Source organism: Motacilla alba, chromosome 8 (genome assembly GCF_015832195.1).
Source record: "Motacilla alba alba isolate MOTALB_02 chromosome 8, Motacilla_alba_V1.0_pri, whole genome shotgun sequence".
NCBI classification, from domain to species: Eukaryota; Metazoa; Chordata; class Aves; order Passeriformes; family Motacillidae; genus Motacilla; species Motacilla alba.
The window spans coordinates 13,913,048-13,932,374 of record NC_052023.1 but is presented as its reverse complement, the minus strand read 5'-3'; the positions used below and the strand labels follow the sequence as shown (position 1 = coordinate 13,932,374).

Sequence of the window (19,327 nt, the reverse complement as noted above, 5' to 3'; positions counted from 1 at the left end):
TTCAGCTGTAGGTACTGCTGCTTTTTTATCCCCAGGATGATGAAATGTTACTTGGGTGCCTATTTCACAAAGAAGAAATAAAAGCTATTAGAACAGGAAGAAAAGCAGAGAGGAAAATGAGGGTTTATTTTATTCTCTACCCACTGCATTGGTTAACTTTTAGTAACAAATCAAATAACTTTCATATAGACCTTCAACAGAAAATAGTTTAATGCAATGTGTGCATGCACTATTGTAAAAACTCCAATTTGAACAAAACTGTAATGGAGACATAAAACTAATCTGTCTGAAACAGATCTATGTGGAAAGACAGCTTGGGAAAAAGGTGTAATGAAAAAACAGAGAGGGGCTCTGCATGTATGTTAATTACAGCTGAAAGAAGTTCAATAGTATTCATAAGAAGTATACATAAAAATGAGGGAAATAAGTTCAACTCCTTAATAAAACCCTTTCCCCCTGCCCACATCATGAGACTGATTTTAATTTGCCTGAGCAAGGAATCCTTTAATTGTTATAAGAGCTATATAACCATAAAAACTCATTCTAAGATGACTCTATTATGGACAATAGAGACCTGACAGAACTGGAATCATTTCACCAGAGCTTTTTTAAAGCTTATAAATTTACACAAGAATTACAAACTATCTTAGCAGCAAGAGAGAATCAGTTTTGCAAAATAAAGTGGCACACTTTATGTCTGGTGGTGTGTGATCACAAACTCTGAGCAGCTGTTTCTATAGAGAAAATATACTGATTTTTAACTGCCCAGGAAAGGAAAATTATGTATCACCTGAAAAGTCCTCCTTGGCCTGTTGATAGAAACACCAAACCATAAAATGAAGGCAAAGAACTAGGTGATACAGCAAAAGAACCTTTGGACAGTACATATCATTACAGCTCTGCTAGTCAAGAAAAAAACAACCAAACCCATGCTCCTCACACAAATGCATCGTCACCTACTTCACCTGAGCAGGTTACCTGCTTCCATCACCCGCTCATCCCTTGAACAGAAATAAGTGAAATGCTGCTCTCTGCTGCAGATTGTCTTGATTCAACCCTGGATATTTATAAAGAATGTATAAAATTCTACCTATACAAAAAAATGAACGGTGAGAAGTCCATAACAAGTTTTCTTTAGCCATGCTCAGTCAAAGTATGCCTTGCTCTGCTTTTCACGGGCCGTCTTCCACTATTTGCTCAAACTCTTTAGGGACTCTTTGCTGTGTCTTTGACTCCCCTCAGAAACAACACACACTCATGTTCTCCAAATGATATACAGGTACACAGGTTCTCCTTCCTGAAATATTCCACTGGTGAGCTAACTGGCTTTTTATTTTGAAAACATCAATTTGGCTGGTTTGAGTTTTGGTGGACTTTCCGGTTTATTTACCAAGAATAGGAAAGTTGCATTTCCAGCCTTCATTTTCTCTAGAAATCTACCCAGCCCATAATATCACAGATGTGATAAGAACAGACAGCATAAGAAGTGTTTGAATAATTTTACTCTTACCAAGCAACGTAAGATACTGAAAACGACCTGAATATACTGATACTGAAAATACACATACTGAAATAATGTAACCTTTATTTCTAAGCAAAGCAAAATTAAACTAATAGTGAGTAGCTAAAAATATTAAAATGCATAGTTTTTAATATGCAATAGTCATCACTGTTTACTACTTAAAACAACACTATTAATTATCCTGTAAGATGAGATTAAAATATATTCTTGAAATACAATGGGTTAAAAAACACCCCATGGCACCTTGTTTCAACAAGGGGTACACATTCTCTCTCTTTTTTAAATATTACCTGAACAGGTGCAGGATTTGAGGGGTAATGTTCATTAACAATGACAATCTCGCTAGCCCACAATACTTTCTATACCAGCCTTTAGAAGACAAAAGACAAAACAGAAGACAGATGCATGGTGTATAAACACTGGCTGGCAAGAAAATATTTTCTTAATCCTAACAGTGTTTGTCATCAAAATCACTCAACGAAAAGAATGAGAAGAAAATACTTTACAGCAAAGAAGATACATCTTTTACGTGGTTACATGTACTAAAATAGAAACACTGAATTAAGACAGACTGTCTTGATCCTCATAAATTAATTTGTTCCTAAGCTAGATTCTCTTTGTTAATAAATCAACAAGTAATACTGCAATGCATAGCTTGAATTAAGGAAAATGCAATACTTACATTGTGTAACAGAGGACCATAATATAAGATTTCACTTCAAAAAGATTTTCAATTTCTTAAAGTAAAAGTCTTCTTAAAAATGTTCTTGTTAAGAGGTTAAAGCATTCATTAATGTAAGAAAAAATGTTAATTGCACCATGCTAGTATGTGCCAATAGAACAACCAAAGAAAAGCAGATCCCTTACCTATTAATGGCTTGATTTTAAAAAATAAACTTTGAACATACATGTCCAAATTCTTCTACCCTTCGCCAGATGCCCAAATTCAAAATATTACTACCACACTACCACTATAGACTGCAAATCATTTATGGCCTATTTACAGGGAGCTTACATACATATCATTATCTTCAGATCAAAATTAATGCTACTTGGAATAGCAGTATGACCCACACATTCTGAGATTTAAATGGAAAAATTTAAAAAAATTCTAAGAGGATAAATATTTCAGATATACTTTATTTCCTTTTATTTAAATGAATCAAATACATTTGCTTAAAAAAGCTCCCCATGATATATTAAAAGACCTTCTTTTGAAACAGGCCTCTTATTTTGGCCACTTTATCAAAATTGGTGACTAAGATGGGAATGGAACAAGAGCTGGCCATCATCTTCACTCTTTTGTGCCTTTACCAGTAAAAAGATGAACTGATACCTGCTTTCCTGTATATGTCTTATACAATGTCTGCAGAATATTAATATGTATTACAGAGTTATAAACTACTACCACATGAATGCTTTAAGATGCAACTGTCAATATATAACTACTGTTTCTTCCCATTTTCCTAACTTTAATTCCATTGCATCACTCACCAACATCATCGTCAAAATACAGTAAAATGTTTACAAACAATTATCTTGCCTAGAGCATAATTATATTTGTTGTATTAAAACTGTTATTCTTCTCCTCACTTTCTCCAACCTGAAAAATCATTAAGTGGTAATGGCATGAAAAATTTTTCTTGCCCTTGTTCAGAGCTTTTCTTCCTTCAGTTAAATGAATTCCATCTATACATCAAGTATGCATACTTCAGTATAAAGCATCTATAAATATTAGGCTGCCATTAGGGCTACATTTTCGCCTTCTTAAATTGTAAAAATTTCAAGGACCAGATTTATATCTGCTTGTAGGTCATCTTTCAAAACTATTCTAATTTTGCCATCCCTTCTTAAACATTATCACCAGTGAAGAAGTACTTGAACAGAGCGATTAGCTGGAAGTACTTTTTAAACAGCTATGATATCGACGCATAGTATTTTGGTACTTCACATTGCAGTCCTCTAAGTTCAACTCTAAATTATCCAATCTGTGACAATTACTCCGTGTTTGGACCACAAAACCACCTCAGTAAGTACACCTATAAAAATGAAATACTGGTTTTGTTGTGGTTACATATTGTCTCATGAAACACTGCAAGGTTGATGCTGCTGCAGCAGGAAAACTAATTCTGATTCAGATAACCCTCCTGCAACTACACAAAGAAATGAGAACCTCCCAAACAATAACAGATGTCAGCAGCATCTGCAGTTTAATCGTTCATGAGAGAATACACTCTGCCATGTGATGAAACACCAGAAAAAAATTTAATGCTACCTTTCATTGAATAGTTCTTGATGCAATCACAAATAGGGAGATCTAGTGTTTCATCATATCCTTGGAGTGCAATAAAGGTCCATTGGGCTTTTTTCAGTAGGAAAAGAAGTGTCCCAAAGAGGAGTAACATCAACAGACATGTCAACGACTCCTTTTTTTTTTTTTTTTTAAACACACAATGCTAATATACTTCTGTATTTTGGAAGAGGAAAAATACTCTTCATGCTATAACACTATAGCTGATACCTGTAGCATTAGCAAATACTTAACAGGTACTAATGATATGATTTCTTAATTTTCTTGCATCTTCCTTTGTCAGTATTTACTATTTGACTCACAAAATTGCCAATATTGTGGCTTGTATCCGTATAAAGAATATATTCCTTCTTTCACAACTGAAGAACACATTTTCCCCAAATGTATTTCTCTCACTAAATGTCTCCTTTTCACTATTAAATGTGCATTCAACAAGAAATCAAAAGGGTTTTTCATATAACTCTTGCCTTCTTGAGACTATCCAACCATGGATAGTCTCAAGACACACCATTTCAGAGGAATCAAAATTCTCACCCTGGATTTATTTCTTAAAAGTGTACCTGTTGTCTCTTTCCCAGCCTGCAGTCACTTAATATAAACCCCTCTCTAGTGCTGCACAAATATTAAACAATCTCAAGCTCAACAAGCATGCTCTGCTACTCAGCTTCTCCACAACATGCCAGAGAATCATAGAACATCTGGTTGGAAGGGACCTCAAGGCTCACCAGTCCAACCTTTCTTGACAAAAGCATGCCCTAGACAAGATGGCCCAGCGCTTTATTCAGCTGAACCTTAAGCGTCCTGCTGTTGGTGAATCCACCACTTCCCTGGGGAGATCATTCCAGTGGCTAACAGGTCTCCTGCTGAAAAATTTGTGCCCAAGTCTGAAGGGACTGCATGTGAAAGGACCACACTTTCTGCTTTCCATACTGAACATCATCTGCTCTGTTTTCTCAGCCACTGTGTCTTGGGCTAGTCCTCTTAACAACTAGACTGGCAGCAGAACAAGTAAAGTTTGTATGTATTAGTGGAAATGAATGAGTCAATTTAGTTGGTGGAGAAAATTATAGTGTTGTGAATAGAACTGTGTAAAACCAGCCAACTACTATTTTCTGTTTGGAATTATTTTCACACAAAGAAAGGCAGAACTACCACAAGCTATTTTTGAAAGAAGGGACAGTAAGGCTATGAACTTTATTTTTACTTTAAATGAAAAAATACATCCCACAGAAAATCAGTATCTTCACCACTAAGCAAGAATTCAGTTCAACTACAGAAAAGATAAATGCAAGAAATGCCTTCAATTTTTTTTTGCCAAAGATCATACTAAATTTCCAGTGCTTACACCGCTAACTTTACCATACCATTTAGGTTAACTTTGATATTGGATTCCTATACATGTCTCATTGGGCTGCTGCACAATTCTGTAAATCTCTTCTTCCTCCTGCTACTCCCTACTCACATGCTATATCTAAAAGGAATGTGCAGGTTTTAGTCATCTTCCAGTTTTATTTGTCCTAACAAATACTTGAGTACATTCTGGAGCAATAAAAATATGAAGAGGAAGGCTGGTGATCTTTTTGATACCTTTAACAAAATAAATTGTGCTGACAACCATGAGGGTAAATCACATTTAACAGAACTAAAATGATACAAACCACTATTTTAGTCTCAGTTGTAAGCAAAAAATGGGGCAACTCTTGCAGATAGTATTTGAGAATGGCATGGTGATGCATAGCACTACAAAGTCAGTCAGCAGCTCCTCTGGATCAAGGGAAGGCTCCAAAAAGTCCTTCAAATTAAAAACCATCTCATGTTAACATATCCAAAAGGTGATATCCACACCATGGATATCAACACCATTTCCCCATTTTAGATCTCTCCTTTGTATCAGCCCAACACAAGGGGGGGGGTGGTGTTTTAAGATAGGTCCATGAAATAAAAGCTTTAAACAGCAGCACCAGGTGGGAGCAAGGGTCTTAACCATTGTGATGAGACACAGAGCAGTCCTTGAACAGCTGTATCAGCACAGGAGGAGCAGTGAATTTTAGCTATGAGCAGAGTAGCAGGGGTGAGAAGGGCAGGCATTTTTCAAGTCAGCTTTACTGCCAAGGAAAATTGGTCATGTAAGTACTGCATAAGCAGCAAGCTGAAGAATGGTTCATAATTATAGCCTCAAACCTCAAGCTGAAGACAGTAGAAACATGTTTTGTTTTTTTTCAAAAATATCATACCAACAAAAAACAGGTTCTACTCCAAAGACTCCTGCCCAGCAGACACTATAAAATTGCTTCTAAAATAGGTCCTGAAAAAAACACTCTAAAGTAACAGTGACAAGTAAAGGAGGCTGTAACTGGTTTAAAAATTCAACCAAATCATCATACCTCACTGTCTTATAGTTGAAAAGAGCAAGTTATTTGACCAAACTATGTTCTATATTTCTGCTGTCAATTACTTAGCAGATGTTTTTCTTTAATAAACTGCATAGTTTCAAGCATCTGCTTAAAAGCAGAAAACACAAAACAAAACCCAAAAACCACTATCACAAAAAAAAATCCCAACTCTTCTGAAGTTAATAACTAATACCATTTTAGCTCCTGAAAGTACCAAGCTTCTAGAGACACCTTCCATTTAGAAAAACAACCAAACCAACCAAAAAAAAAAACAAACACCAAACCAACAAAAAAAACCAAAACAAAAAACCCCAATAAAAACCAACCAACCAAAACCCCAAATAAACAAAAAACATCAAAACCAAACTAAAAAACCAACACCCCCCAAAAACCCCACAAGAACTGGCTGAAACTATACAATGTGCCAAGTATACCTGGCACCTCTGGCAGAGCAAAATCCCAGAATGTATCCTCAGGCATCTGGCGTGAAGGTAGTCAGGGGTGTCCTCTCTGCCTCTGTAGCAAGAGCTGAACTCAACTACAAGACTGAGGCAGGAGTGGCCCAAACAGAAGACTGTTGTCTCGTGAGACACATGTCTTTCTCATGCAGTATTTCGGCAGGCTTCATGGCATCCTGTTCATCTTCACACCTCATCTTGGAAAATTCCATTATGCCCTCATACATCACTTTCTCACCATTTGCCCTGCCTAGACAGCAGGGGATGGGATCTCCTACCATCAGGAGAGGCACGATGCCAGGTGGATCAGCTTGTACTTTGGGCTAAATCCAGAGCCCAGTCAGGAAAAATACATTAAAGATATGAGCACATCCATAATGCTCTGCCTGGGGTCCTGGAAGCTTGCTCCCTCTGGGATAAGGTGGAACACATGCATGCCACGGCCCAAGTGGGACTAATGGCAACCTAGACTTCAGCTTCTCCAAAACTTCTTATTAAGATGCTCTTGGTCCATCTTTACATTTATACATTTCCTCTCTTAAGTCTTCACATGATGGAGGATCTCTTCATCAGAGACTACTGCTCGGACCAAGCTGCAACCAGGTGGAAGAAGCTTTCCAGGATGTCCCGACAGCTGTGGTATTTTGACCTCCTCAGGCAGAGCATCTCTGGCCAGCATTAATCAGCTCCCTTTGCTGGGATGGGAGTATGTGGACAAGACCCAAACCATATTCTGCTCAGAGCTCCCTTTGTCACCCTGTTTTTACATTTCTTGACTCACGTTTGTTCTTTTACCAGCTCTTGCCTGTTTTTTTTAACTCCATCCTCATTTTCTGTAGTTTCTCATTCTCAAGGAGAGCTCTAATGTTTTATTAGGAATAAATTGATAACTGTTCCTAAGGAAAAAGCCAACAGAAGCAATGACTCAAAGCAGCTACTTAAAAAAAGCAAGAAAAAAGCAAGCATAGGACATTTCTCACTCCCCATGCCACAGAGTTTAACAGATCATGCCCTCTAGCCATTCTAGATAAGAGATGTCACTTACATAGCAATTACATAGTAATTCTTCACATGAACATCATTCCATCCTTGCCAACCTTTTCCTGAGTGTTCACCTGAGATGCAAGGTGTGCGATGTTCATCACCGACACATGGTAATAAGTATTGCTTAAAACCAAAAAGTTGTTAATTGAAATTGAAGCACCCTAAACTCTAAACATATTCTTTAAAGTTCAAGAACGTCCTACCTTGGAGTTCAATATAAAAAAACCTAAGTTATTATGCAAATGAAATAAATTCTGCATTTGAATATTAAATGAACAGTTGAATTATGAGGTAAGTAGTATCAAAAGAGCAATCTTTTGGAAGAAAGCAGGTCATAACAATAGACCAAATTTAGGTAGAAACTGAACTTTATTAGGTATTAGTGCAATCTGTGTGAAAAGCTGGCTAATTTTTTTAGTGTCAATTTTGCATCTGATCATTCATCCTCAAGAAATTCAAGGGAAAAAGAAATTGCCAAATTGCAAAAGAACCAGGAAACACCCGAAGAACCACTACAAAGCACTACACACCCTCAATCTCCCAGGCAATTCCACATCCCATGAAGCTGCTGTACATTTAAACAAATTTCAAAACTTGCTTGTTTTGCAATTTGTTATTCATACAAGCTGTTATACTAAGCTAAAAGATCTAGCACCTAATTTCTGTCTGAAGTTCAGTTCACTACACACATACCACTGCAATGTAGATTTTTCAGCCAATGGAGAGAATCCAGTTTGAACACTCGATGCGCTGTTGCACTCTGCTGCTTTAGAATGCTTAACCCATAGTTCCCAAAGCAGAGGACCAGTGCGGGAGTTGCAGGGTGTGCTTCTCACTACACAAGTCTTCACAAGGAACAAACATACAACTGAGGCATTGAATTTTTCAAAACTGCCCAATATAAAATAGTCCTCAACAAGTTAATAAAACATGTCTTCCTTCATCACAGCTGTTAGAGGGAAATACCAGGATCTTTCAAATGGGCTTGGCATGATTTTAGCTACATAATGCTCTCTCTCTCTCACCACCTACCCTGTTTTTCAATGAGAAACCCTGATCAAAACCTCCATCCTCCACAATAATCTATGAAGCAGTTAATAAAATGCTTGAATATAGGTAATTTGCATTAAAAACTTTATCTTAATGATAGACTTTGGTGCAGTTAAATCACAATTTTGCCCTGTGCAAAGTAAGGCTATATTATCATATGCTTAACAATCAGAATTTACATACACAATAAAACTGTTACCACTGCTTGCTACAAGACAAAGAATTTCAAACTGCCTAATGTTATAGTAATCAAAAGTAACCTTAATCACTATAACAATGCAACTACTGAAGTAGCAGAGTACATACACCCTTAATTATGTCACTTTGTGAGAGAGAAAAGCAAACTGATTCTGGGCACAGGCAAAGTAACAGTCTTTTCTATCTTTCAAATTTCCATCTTCTTGCCAAAAAAGCACTTTCCTTTGTTTTAATTTCTTGAGCCACATGGCAGCTGTGGATGTCTGTGGGTTTACAGACAAGTGCTAGCAACAAATGCAGTATGTTAATGAGCACAAACTTCCTGGAAGCAGCTTAACCTGAACGAAACAAAAGAAACAAAAAGTTCTTGATGCCCTCTGTTTAAATATTACAGTATTTTAGCAAAAGGATACAGGTTAACAATAAGCAGAGGAATAACAAATTAACAATTACATTTACAAAGCACCAAACAGTTTATATATTCACTCAGCTAGCAACATTTTAAAGGACACATAGCTAAGATACCTTGCTACTGTACAGTTAGTCTATCACAGAAATACTGTATCTCTCTAAAGAAAAAAGGTCAGTGCAGGTAGAACAGCACATCTCTAAGCCCTTCATAAGGGGAGGATTTGGCTAAAAACGCTCATCAGGCTTTCTCTGGTAAAGATCAGCTGTGTCATAGAAAAGGTTTTTGCTTTCTCAGAATCTGGACACCCATTTAGCTCTTACACACAGAGCATATTTATATGCCTCCTTGATTTACTGAAAAGTATTTCTAAAGCCAAAATTCTTGCTCAAAACTACAGACAGATGACATTCCAGTGTGGAGAAACTGATTGTTTATTCAGAAGTCACAAAAATGTGGCTTTTAAAATCCACACAAAACAAACACCAAAGTGTTTTCACACCTATACTGCATAGCATAATGCTAAGAAGTTAGCCTAACTCTTACTACACGTCTAACAAGGAACACATACCAGAACCCATTCTACCAGAAGCCAGAAAACACCTTTTCCTTCTGGGCAGGGAAAAGCAGAAGGTAATTTAATGGAAGAAATAAAAACTTTGTTACATTTCTTCCTCTGAATAGCAAATTGGAAAAAAAACCAAACAACAACCAAACAAAACAAAAAATAGATACATGAAAATCTTAAACAGGAAAAAAAAAAAAAGAATCCTCTTCTAAAATACTATTGTCTTAAAGATCCATATGGCAAGTGTAGAGATAAAAGCAAGCAGTGTTTTGCTCTATTTTCCTCTACCTTCATATAGCTCTAGATGTCCAACTGCTAGGTGCTAACAGCTCTCACCAAAAACTTGAAGTCTTGAATTTCTTACACAAACAAATGCAGATGAGAAAGTGGTAGTTTGGAGTAATATTTTTTCAAGAAGTTGGCAGAGTGATACCTTGAAGAGCTCAATGGTAAAAAATATAGACTCCTTCTTCTTGCCACCTGAGCATTTCATTGCCAATTACGCTTTCAACGCTTGCTTTGAATCTGTCTTTTGCCATCTGACACCTCAGAGAATTGATTTGGTGTACAAAAATAATTATGGATAGCCCAAAGAGATAAAACCTGCATTGTTTTCTGCCTATGTAAAATACCTTAACAATGGATTGCAGAAACACTTGAGTCCTGACCTGAGAAGGGTCTAAGAATGAAATCTGATTTTTCAACAGAGCCCAGATGGGCTCAGCTGTTTTGTGAAACCTTACTCTTAGCGGATGTGATTTTGCTGAGAAAGAGCAGGGGAGATGCCAAAGAGAGGCTCAAACGAGCCCTGAAGAGACTCCTGTTCCCTGCTGCTGATCCCAACACCACAGGCAGGGCAGCAGCTCCCTTTAGGTCCCTGCAGAGCACACCCTCTGAACTGCTGCATCCAAATGCTCCTGCTACACAAACTAACAGTCTCACCTTCATTTCCTGTCAGTATTTACCTCATTTCTCAAAAGAGTCTCAGAGAAGAAAGTATGTTTGTAGAAACAAAATGGGGCCTAGCTCATGACTAGCCCTCCTGAACACCAGGATAACCAAAAGAAATAAAATGCGTTTAAATCTTTTCCCAACCATCGAAGGGGAACGTAAAAAAATAAACAAAACAAAAGGAAACAAAGTGATTTAATCTGCTTGTTTTGCAACTCTAAGACAACATACTCCTCACTTCAATTACCTCCTCAGGGCTCCACTGCTACTTTGTTCTCTTTCCCATTTCCCAGGAAGCACTTCTACCTCACAGCGGAGAAACTGCTTATGGTAGGAAAATACTCGCAGTACAGCCTGAAACCACAGCTCTCTTTTTGGCAACAGCAGTAGGTCAGGCAGCTCCTGTTTAGTGCCTGCTATCTACTCTCTTCTCTGTGCCATATCCTACCTGCACTGGTGCAACTGCTTGTGTGGCTGCAGGGAACTGGATCAGGAAGCCAAATACAGGTAACTAAAGTCCCTTCTGCCTTCCCTTTCTGTAGGGTTATTTTTAACCTAGATCAATCTCAAATTCAGTTCACCTTGTTTGTCTCCTAAATAGTTACTCCAGCACACTTCAGGGCACAGAGGCAGGAAAACAAGTAGCAGGGGATAGAAAAGCACAACTGCAAATGAAAGAATGCTTATGAAATAGCACCTTGCGCCTGAAACAAAGACAAAGCTTGAGAGCAGCACTACAGAGTAGACTTTTTACCAAGTTCTAGCCCTAAATTTCACAATTTTATAAGGAAAATCCCCACTGACTCAAGGTTCCTAACACTGAAAACTTTGCAAGCTTAAATGCTAGAAGCACTGATTAAAAAAAAAAAAGCAACAAAATGAACCAGTCTAGATCCAGTTCTAGATCAGATCTGATCTGGAACTCACCTACTGTATAGCAGAAACAATATTCTTTATTAAACCAACTGCTGTAGTTTAGAAAAAAACCCAAAGCATCTGAACAAACAAGTCCCTCATGATGTCTAGAAAGATGCAGGCAAAACATGAAATCTGACAGCTGTCCAAATGCCTTTCTAAAGGAGCTCTGTCCAAAGGAGGGATGTGTCAGCTCCAGAACTCTCACTGTCTGGAGAAGACTCCCTGCCAGCCTGGCGTGGAACAGAGCAGCGCCCTCCACTCCACACCATAACCTGCAGCACCGTGCATCCTTACATTCTGCCCTCTGTACCAACGAGAGCCTTTTTTTTTTTTTTTTTTTTTTTTTTGCAGCATAGCATAGCCTTAATTAGGCTAAGGAACAAAGTGACTTTAAAGAACATGAGCAATCCCAGCATAATTCAAGATATTACTTTTGATTATGTCACTTCTACAAATGTGGATGGATAGATGAACAAACACTAAACAAACCCAGCAAGAAGGGAATGCCAAGTAATTTAAAATACTCTGTCTCTAAAGTAGTCTGAGCCTGTAATAAAGGCCTAACCACAACAGCTAAATACAAATCAATTTATCACTTGGAGGCCCTTCAGACCTTTTGTTGTGCTACCATGTGGCTATCTTTAATGAGTGATAACCTCTCTCTTTGCTAGTCCAAGCTGTGAATAAGTATTTTGTTTTTAATTAAAGCAGAATTTTCAGATGGTACCTCTCTTCACTAGTAGTCTTACGTTGGTGGTTACAGCAGAGGGATTTTCAAGTATTTCTTCAGCAAGTAATTACAAATCTTTCTTATCTTCTTATTGCTGAAACATACCTGATTCATAGATGATACAACCCCAACATAGAGGGAAAGAAGCATTACTTACATTGTTCAGACATGTTATTCATGCAGACCATTCTAGCATCACTCCAATATATATATTTAATTACTCTTTATACAATACATATTTTAGGTGATAAAAGAACAAGCTCCAAAAGATACCCATTTCAAAACCAGAGTGCTAAACATAATGAGCAAAAGGAAAAAGACACTCTCGGTTGAATAAAACTACACTCTGATCAAAAACACTCAAGTAAGAGCCTCTGGAAAAGTGGCAGGGAATCAGCTACCTTGGGATAGCAATGAATACAGTGCTTTTCACCACTTCTTGACCAATTTTAATTTAACCAAGGTCAGCAGTGATAAAGCCTTGCCTCATCTAGTCTTAACAAGAAATACACTTGTGGTCTCTTTGGGTCTTCAGCAAGAAAATACAACAGAATGACCCAGCAGGGAATACACATGAAAAATATGAAAAAAAAAAAAATACCCTCAGTTTTTAAGAAACGTACCCAGAAGAGGTTAAAATCAACTGGAAAAAGAAAAAGTAGAAGGCTGCATCTTCCTGTCAAGCACACTTCAAAGGAGCACTACTTAAATTTTCCACAAATTATAAGACTTAAAAAGCAAAGAATTGAGTATAATGGGAACTCTGTCATACTGAAGATACTGTGGAACACTTTGAGGAAAAGTGAATGAACACAAAACTCACACGCAGAATACACATCACATATGCTGCACTTGGCTATTTAAAGACCACAAAAGTCACAGTTAGTAAAATCATGCTGGGTTAATAGAACCAGAGAACTGGCTACTGGGTAAGAAGATGTACAGAATTTGTATGTACAGAATTATGCTTTGAAAATCATGTATAGTTTCCTTTTAAAATACATTTTAAGAGCAATTTGCTACCACATACTGCCACAGAAAAGGCAGCAAAGACCATCTCAACCCCATCAAATAAAACTCAGAAGCCCAGCCCACATCATCAAGATCCATTGGAAGAAGAGAAAGTTTACAAATCTTCCAGCCCCTGAAGAGTGTGTTCTCATCACCTGGTCTCTCAGCCAGTTTGGTGATTACAAACCAACAGACATCACACCTAAGTACTCTTGAATCTGTGGGGGGGAAAGGGGAATGGGCAATGGAGGAAACAAAATAACCCAACAAAAACCACAAAAAAACCCTACAAGTTGGATTACTACTAATTTATAGCCAAACCTCTTTCTATCATGTATGACATTCTGCTGCATATCTAATAGGGCAAATAATTCAGAGCCATACATCATAATTACTTTAAAAATCTGTATTATCATGTTATCTGAAGTAAAACACAGACAAAACTTTCTACAAAGTATATAGTTTTGCTGAGCTGACATACATTCTAGTTTAGAAAGCAGTTCTAGTAAAGTTAAAACATTCCTGTTTTGTGTAAAACTAATGATTTTGAAAGTAACAGATTCACATGCTGAATTAAAAAGTTGTGACCTTTTTTAAACCTCGTGTGTTGTAGTTATGTTTCACGCTACTTTCACAAATTATTCCAAGATAATGAATAATAATAAAGCTAACATTTTCCTACATTAATTGCAACAAGTTAAGGAGGACTCCCTGTGGCCTTTCTTAAAAAATGAAATTTACTTCATGTTGATATTTTTAACTTCTAGGTTGCAAAAGTTCTCAACTACTGTAAATGGAGCAGCTGAAAAAAACCAATAAATAACGAAGAGAATAATTAAATTAATATTAGGATGAGGAATCAGAGTAAATTTTATGGCAACTGATAATTGCGTCTCTCCAGATTTCAAATGAAAGATACTTATATTACTATTCTAAAAGGCCCTAGGTTGCTGTGGAAAACCATGAAAACATTTAAAACAAAGTTTAAAATGGAGCCAGAACCTTGACGCTTCTTGTTACCAAAGGACAACTTTTAGTTTTGGTCCTCCAAGTCAAAATCCAAGACATACTAGGAGAACGTGGAACAGCAGGCCATGAAATAAACCCCTAACAGATTACACTGAAGCTCTCCGTTCCATCTTCTGTATACACAATGTGTCTTACTCTCCCCGCTCCACAAGCCCGATTCACTCTTGTGGTGAGCAAGCTTAAGAACCACCAGCACCACTCAGATTTCATTCGCCAGCAACTTCAGCCCAGAAATACTCCAAAACCTTTCCTCTCATCTGCTACTGGTGTTCACATACTCATGGTTTTATTCCACTTCATTGCCTAAGTGAAGTAACAAGTACTAAAGACATTTGGCTATAATTGGAAAGCTACAATAAATGAGAAGGATGTAAGGGCCATAGTTGGGTGAACAGCATTTACTGTGCTGGCCATAGACACTGCAAGAGGTCTCAAATTACACTTCATGAACTAGTAAGTCTAGTTATCAGGGGAAGCTGCGTTACCCTTCATTGTTCTTCCAGGGACCTTAGCATGCCCTTGATCCACACAATTCCATATGCTCTATGCATGAATCAAGGCATAACATCACCTTTGGAATTCTAAGCTGGATATTCTTCTGTTAGCCCTCCAAAGAACTTCATTTTCAGTGTCCTGTAGTCTGGAATACATGCTACTGAGGACGCTTAACATGCAAAAGTAGAAAACGAGTTCAATAATGCAAATATTCAGAAATATTAAAGAAAAAATATTAAAGAAAAGTTCAGAAATATTAAAACTCCATCTCATTTTATATTTCTTTAGTTTTTGGTTGCCATGTATCATATGAATAGATGACAACCAACATTCACTGACAGTAAACCAAATGTTGTTTCTAATAATTAATTAGTTGTATAATATCCATATCTTATCAATCTTCCATGCAAGTGAATCCTGGTCTTTCCCAGCAGTATGTCAATGACAACCAATTTTTTCTCCTAGTTACAGAAGTTGTATCATTACAGAATTTTGCTGCTAAATATACTGAGTAATTAAACACCTGAGCTTGATGGCTCTAGCAGCATTTCATTTTTAAACACTAACAAAGGGGGAGAGAGGTTCTGAAGGAAACTCCTTCTGCAACCTAAAAATTTACTATATTTTGTAATATGAGAATTCATTAAAATGAAAGTAAACACTCTGTGTTGTAGTGTTATTTAAATGCACAAACTAATAGCAGTACAGTTACCATGAAGTACAAAATGCAGTGTTTTGTCATCTGGAGTACTTCAAACAATCCACCCTCTCCACACTTATCTTTATAGTTAGGCTAAAATACTTCCCATCAAAATTAATGCACTCAAGTAAAAAATAAAACCACTAAATAACGGTCAAACACTCATAACAGATTTGAATTGTGAAGTCTAAAATAATAGTGAGGTAAGACACAAGAACTGAAAGGTGAAACCAACAATCAGAACTGGGTAGGTCAGCTAGAGCCCCTGCTCCCACAGCTGGAAGCACCCACTGCAGATCCCTGGGAAGCCAGAGGAATGCTGTGTGGGCAGGACCCGGCCTATGCAAATCGGGTTACCTAGTTCTACCCCAGACCTCAACAGTAAATACACAAAAAGTACACACACTAAAAAACCCCAAAAGAACAATTAAAAAAAAATCCAAAATAAGAGAAAAAAACCCACCACAACAACAACAACAAAAAAAACCCCAAAACCAAACCAACAAACCCCCCCAACTTCGACGTTTAAAGTTATTTCCATTTCAATGCCCTAGGATTTTCCAGTAACAAAGGGTATTGTTGTCACAACACCGAGCTTGCAGAACTGCCTGCTCACTACATCTTGTCTTTACTCTTATCCATCACAAACATACCCAAAGTTTTTCACTAGAAACGAAGTAAGTCAACATGCAAAAAAATAAAGTCTAGGGTTTTCTTCCCAACAACTGAATCGGCTTTATATTGTTCAAAGTTATGCTGAAATACTCAGAGGAAAAAAAAAAACCAACAGAACAACAAAAACAAAGCAAACAAACGAACAGAAACACCAGTGGAAAGCTCCCTGCCATGACGAGTTCAGATCAATGCTTTTGTCTTCCATTTTACTCAGGGCTCAGGAGAGCAACGCCGTACCGAGGGCTCTCCCAGCGCGCTCTCGAGCGATGTAAACACGCCGCGGGGCTGGGGCTGCGCCGCGGGGCGCGGGCACGGCCGCAGGGTCACCGGGGCTGCACGATCCGGGCGAGCACAGGAGTTTCTGACCTACATTCCCCGCAGCGGGATAAAAACCCTCCCGCCGCAGACGGAGCGCGGCGGGCGGGCGGCCTCCCCCGCCGGCAGGGTGTGTTCGGGGGTGGGGAAAGCGAGCGGGCCGGGGCGAGGATGAAGGCTGGCGGAGGCGCCGACACCTGCCCGCCGACACCGCGGCCCCGCCGCCGGCTCCTCCTCCACCGGGGACGGACACCTGCTGCGGGACAGCCGCACGCGCGGCCCGGCGGCGGCCTCGGCCCGGCGGCCGCGGGCGGGTTTGTCCCGCTGGTTTCCCGAGAGCCCGCTGAGCCCCGCGGCAGGGCCGGGGTCGGGCGAACTCCCCGCGGCGCCGCGCAGGCCGCGGCCGGGCCTGTAGGGGCGGAGGGCTCGGCCCGAGGCCGCGGGGCCTGCGGCGGCGGCGACGCGGGGCGGGCGCGCCAGGCCCGGCCCCGAGCCCTCCTCCGGGAGCGGAGCCGGGCGGAGGCGGCGGCGGCGGCGCGTCCCCCTCACTCACCGCTCTCGATCTCGTTGCCCTTCTTGGCGGTGGCTGCGTTCCCCATGGCCGGGCCGGGGCGGGGGGCGGGAGGGATGCCGGGCGGGGGCCGGGCCGGGCTCGGCTGGCGGGGCGGCGCGGCCCGCGGGCGCGGCGGCGGCAGCGGCGGCGGAGCTGCCCTGGCCCCGCTCTGGGTCTCTGTGTCTCCGGCCGCCGCGGAGGAGGAGGCGAGCGCTCTGCCCCCTCCCCCGCCCCGCACTCGGCGGAAATGACGGCCGGGGCGGCGCCTCCTCCCGCTGCGCCGCCCGCGGGGGCGCAGCCGACCACGGCCGGGCCGCTGCCGCCGCCTCGGGCGGGGGCTGGCCCGGGGCAGGGGCTGGGGCAGCCTCGGGCGGCGTCCCCCGCCCGGCAGCGGCTCGGGGAGGCGGGGGCGGTGAGTGCCCGCGGCCGTCGCCCGCGGGGTCTCGGCACCCTCCGCACCCCCCGCCTGGCGGGCGGCGGCCCCGGAGCGCCCCCGCTGCCGCAGGGCAGGCCCGGCCCGGCCCGCCCGCGGGGCAGCGGCCGAAGCGGGGGCGAGGCCGCTCTGCCCAAGGTGACCCCGGGAGGCCGCGCGGGCCGCGGCCCTGCGGCTGCGCCCGCCCCGCGCCTCTGAGCATCCCCGAGGACACTCGCCCGGGCCTGCACCCCGGCGGCCGACGGGAGGAAACTCGCGCTTGCCGCCTGTTCAGTGACTGTTTTTACACGGCTCACCAGACTATAGGAAAAAAAAAAAAACGTAGAAAGTAAGCGGGCTGCCAGGAAAGAGGTTTTTTTTTTTTCCTCCCCCCCTTTTGCTGCCACCCATCATAAATAGCTACAGTTACACATTTTCAAGCGGTATTGTGACTTTCAAGTTGATGATAGCTCTCTTTATATATTTATCATGTGAAACACTTTGAGTGTTTTAGCTCTGAGAGGAAATGCTTATCAAAAAAAGGCACTATTTTATGTGCTTTTAAGTGGAGAGAGTGGAGAGCAGAAGTGCTAATCTTATGGATCACAAACTGCATATGTTCTGCCAGGACAATGTATGTGATACCCAGCCTCTTCTGGCAGCATTCTTTCCCCAAGGCTGCAGGAATTGTTCTGGCTACCATCCTTCTCTGGGGTTATCAAAATCCTCTCCCAGCACTGTGGGCTGCCTGCTGGTGAAGCACATGCTGTCACAGCTTAATACTGAATTACCTTACTACCAGACAGGATTTTATGCACATACACTAATGCACACTAAAGTAGATACTTCTAGGAAATGTCCAGTTCCCTAGGCCTGTGCAGTGGAGTACAGTGTATGGGAGCACTGGGCAGATCTAGCCAGTGTGTGCTCTACCTCGACAGTTGTACAAGCTGCCTGGGTTATATGGCTGCAAAGTTTTGGGAACACTTACCTGAATTATCTTGATGTTTTGTAGGTTGAGGTTTGATCCATGAACTTTTCAGTTGAAGGGACTTTCTCCTGATTTTCTTCACCTTTTCCCTTGCATTACCCTGACGTGTGTTTTACTGCTTACTTCAGGGGAGTACCTGTGTTTCTATGATTAAAGAAGCTGTCTCTGAGGAAGCCAGGTCTCTATTGCTTTGAAGATAGAAACAAGACTCCAACATCATGAGGAAATAACCTGCAAATCATTGAGGGCAGTGAAGCAGCTACTATTGCAGAGGGCTGTCTCATTTTGCCAAACATTCTTTATGCACTTAAAAAGAGGTTCAGCAAGTTATCAGTAATTCACTTTGCTGAGGAATGGCATGTAGATTGCAATGGCTGGATCTGCACCAGGAGGAGAACTTAAGCACGGGGAAAGGAGAGGGAACTTTTGCCATCTGTTGTCTCAATCATTCTTACAATAACAAAAAATAGAACTCTAAGGTGCTGTAGTATTTAAATAAATATCGGAAAATGATATCTCAGGTAAAGGTCTTATCCCAGTTTTAAATGTTTTCCCTGCTCCAGCCATCATAATTTTCATTTTGGCCAGATTGAG

The 19,327-nt window shown here is 40.7% G+C and overlaps 1 protein-coding gene across 3 annotated transcripts in view; it reads right to left on the bottom strand.

Moving 5' to 3' along the window:
* Window positions 1-17,829, bottom strand: part of PRKACB (protein kinase cAMP-activated catalytic subunit beta) — a 65,994-nt gene extending 48,165 nt beyond the window's left edge. The window contains exon 1 of one of the 3 annotated variants that reach the window (XM_038144695.1): window positions 17,331-17,829. In XM_038144695.1, the coding sequence (XP_038000623.1) occupies window positions 17,331-17,376 (46 nt within the window). In that variant the 5' untranslated portion in view covers window positions 17,377-17,829. Of the gene's footprint in view, window positions 1-16,699; window positions 17,248-17,330 lie in introns of those variants that run through there. The other 2 variants (XM_038144696.1, XM_038144698.1) reach the window with 2 other exon arrangements.
* Between the last annotated feature and the right edge of the window lie 1,498 nt (window positions 17,830-19,327).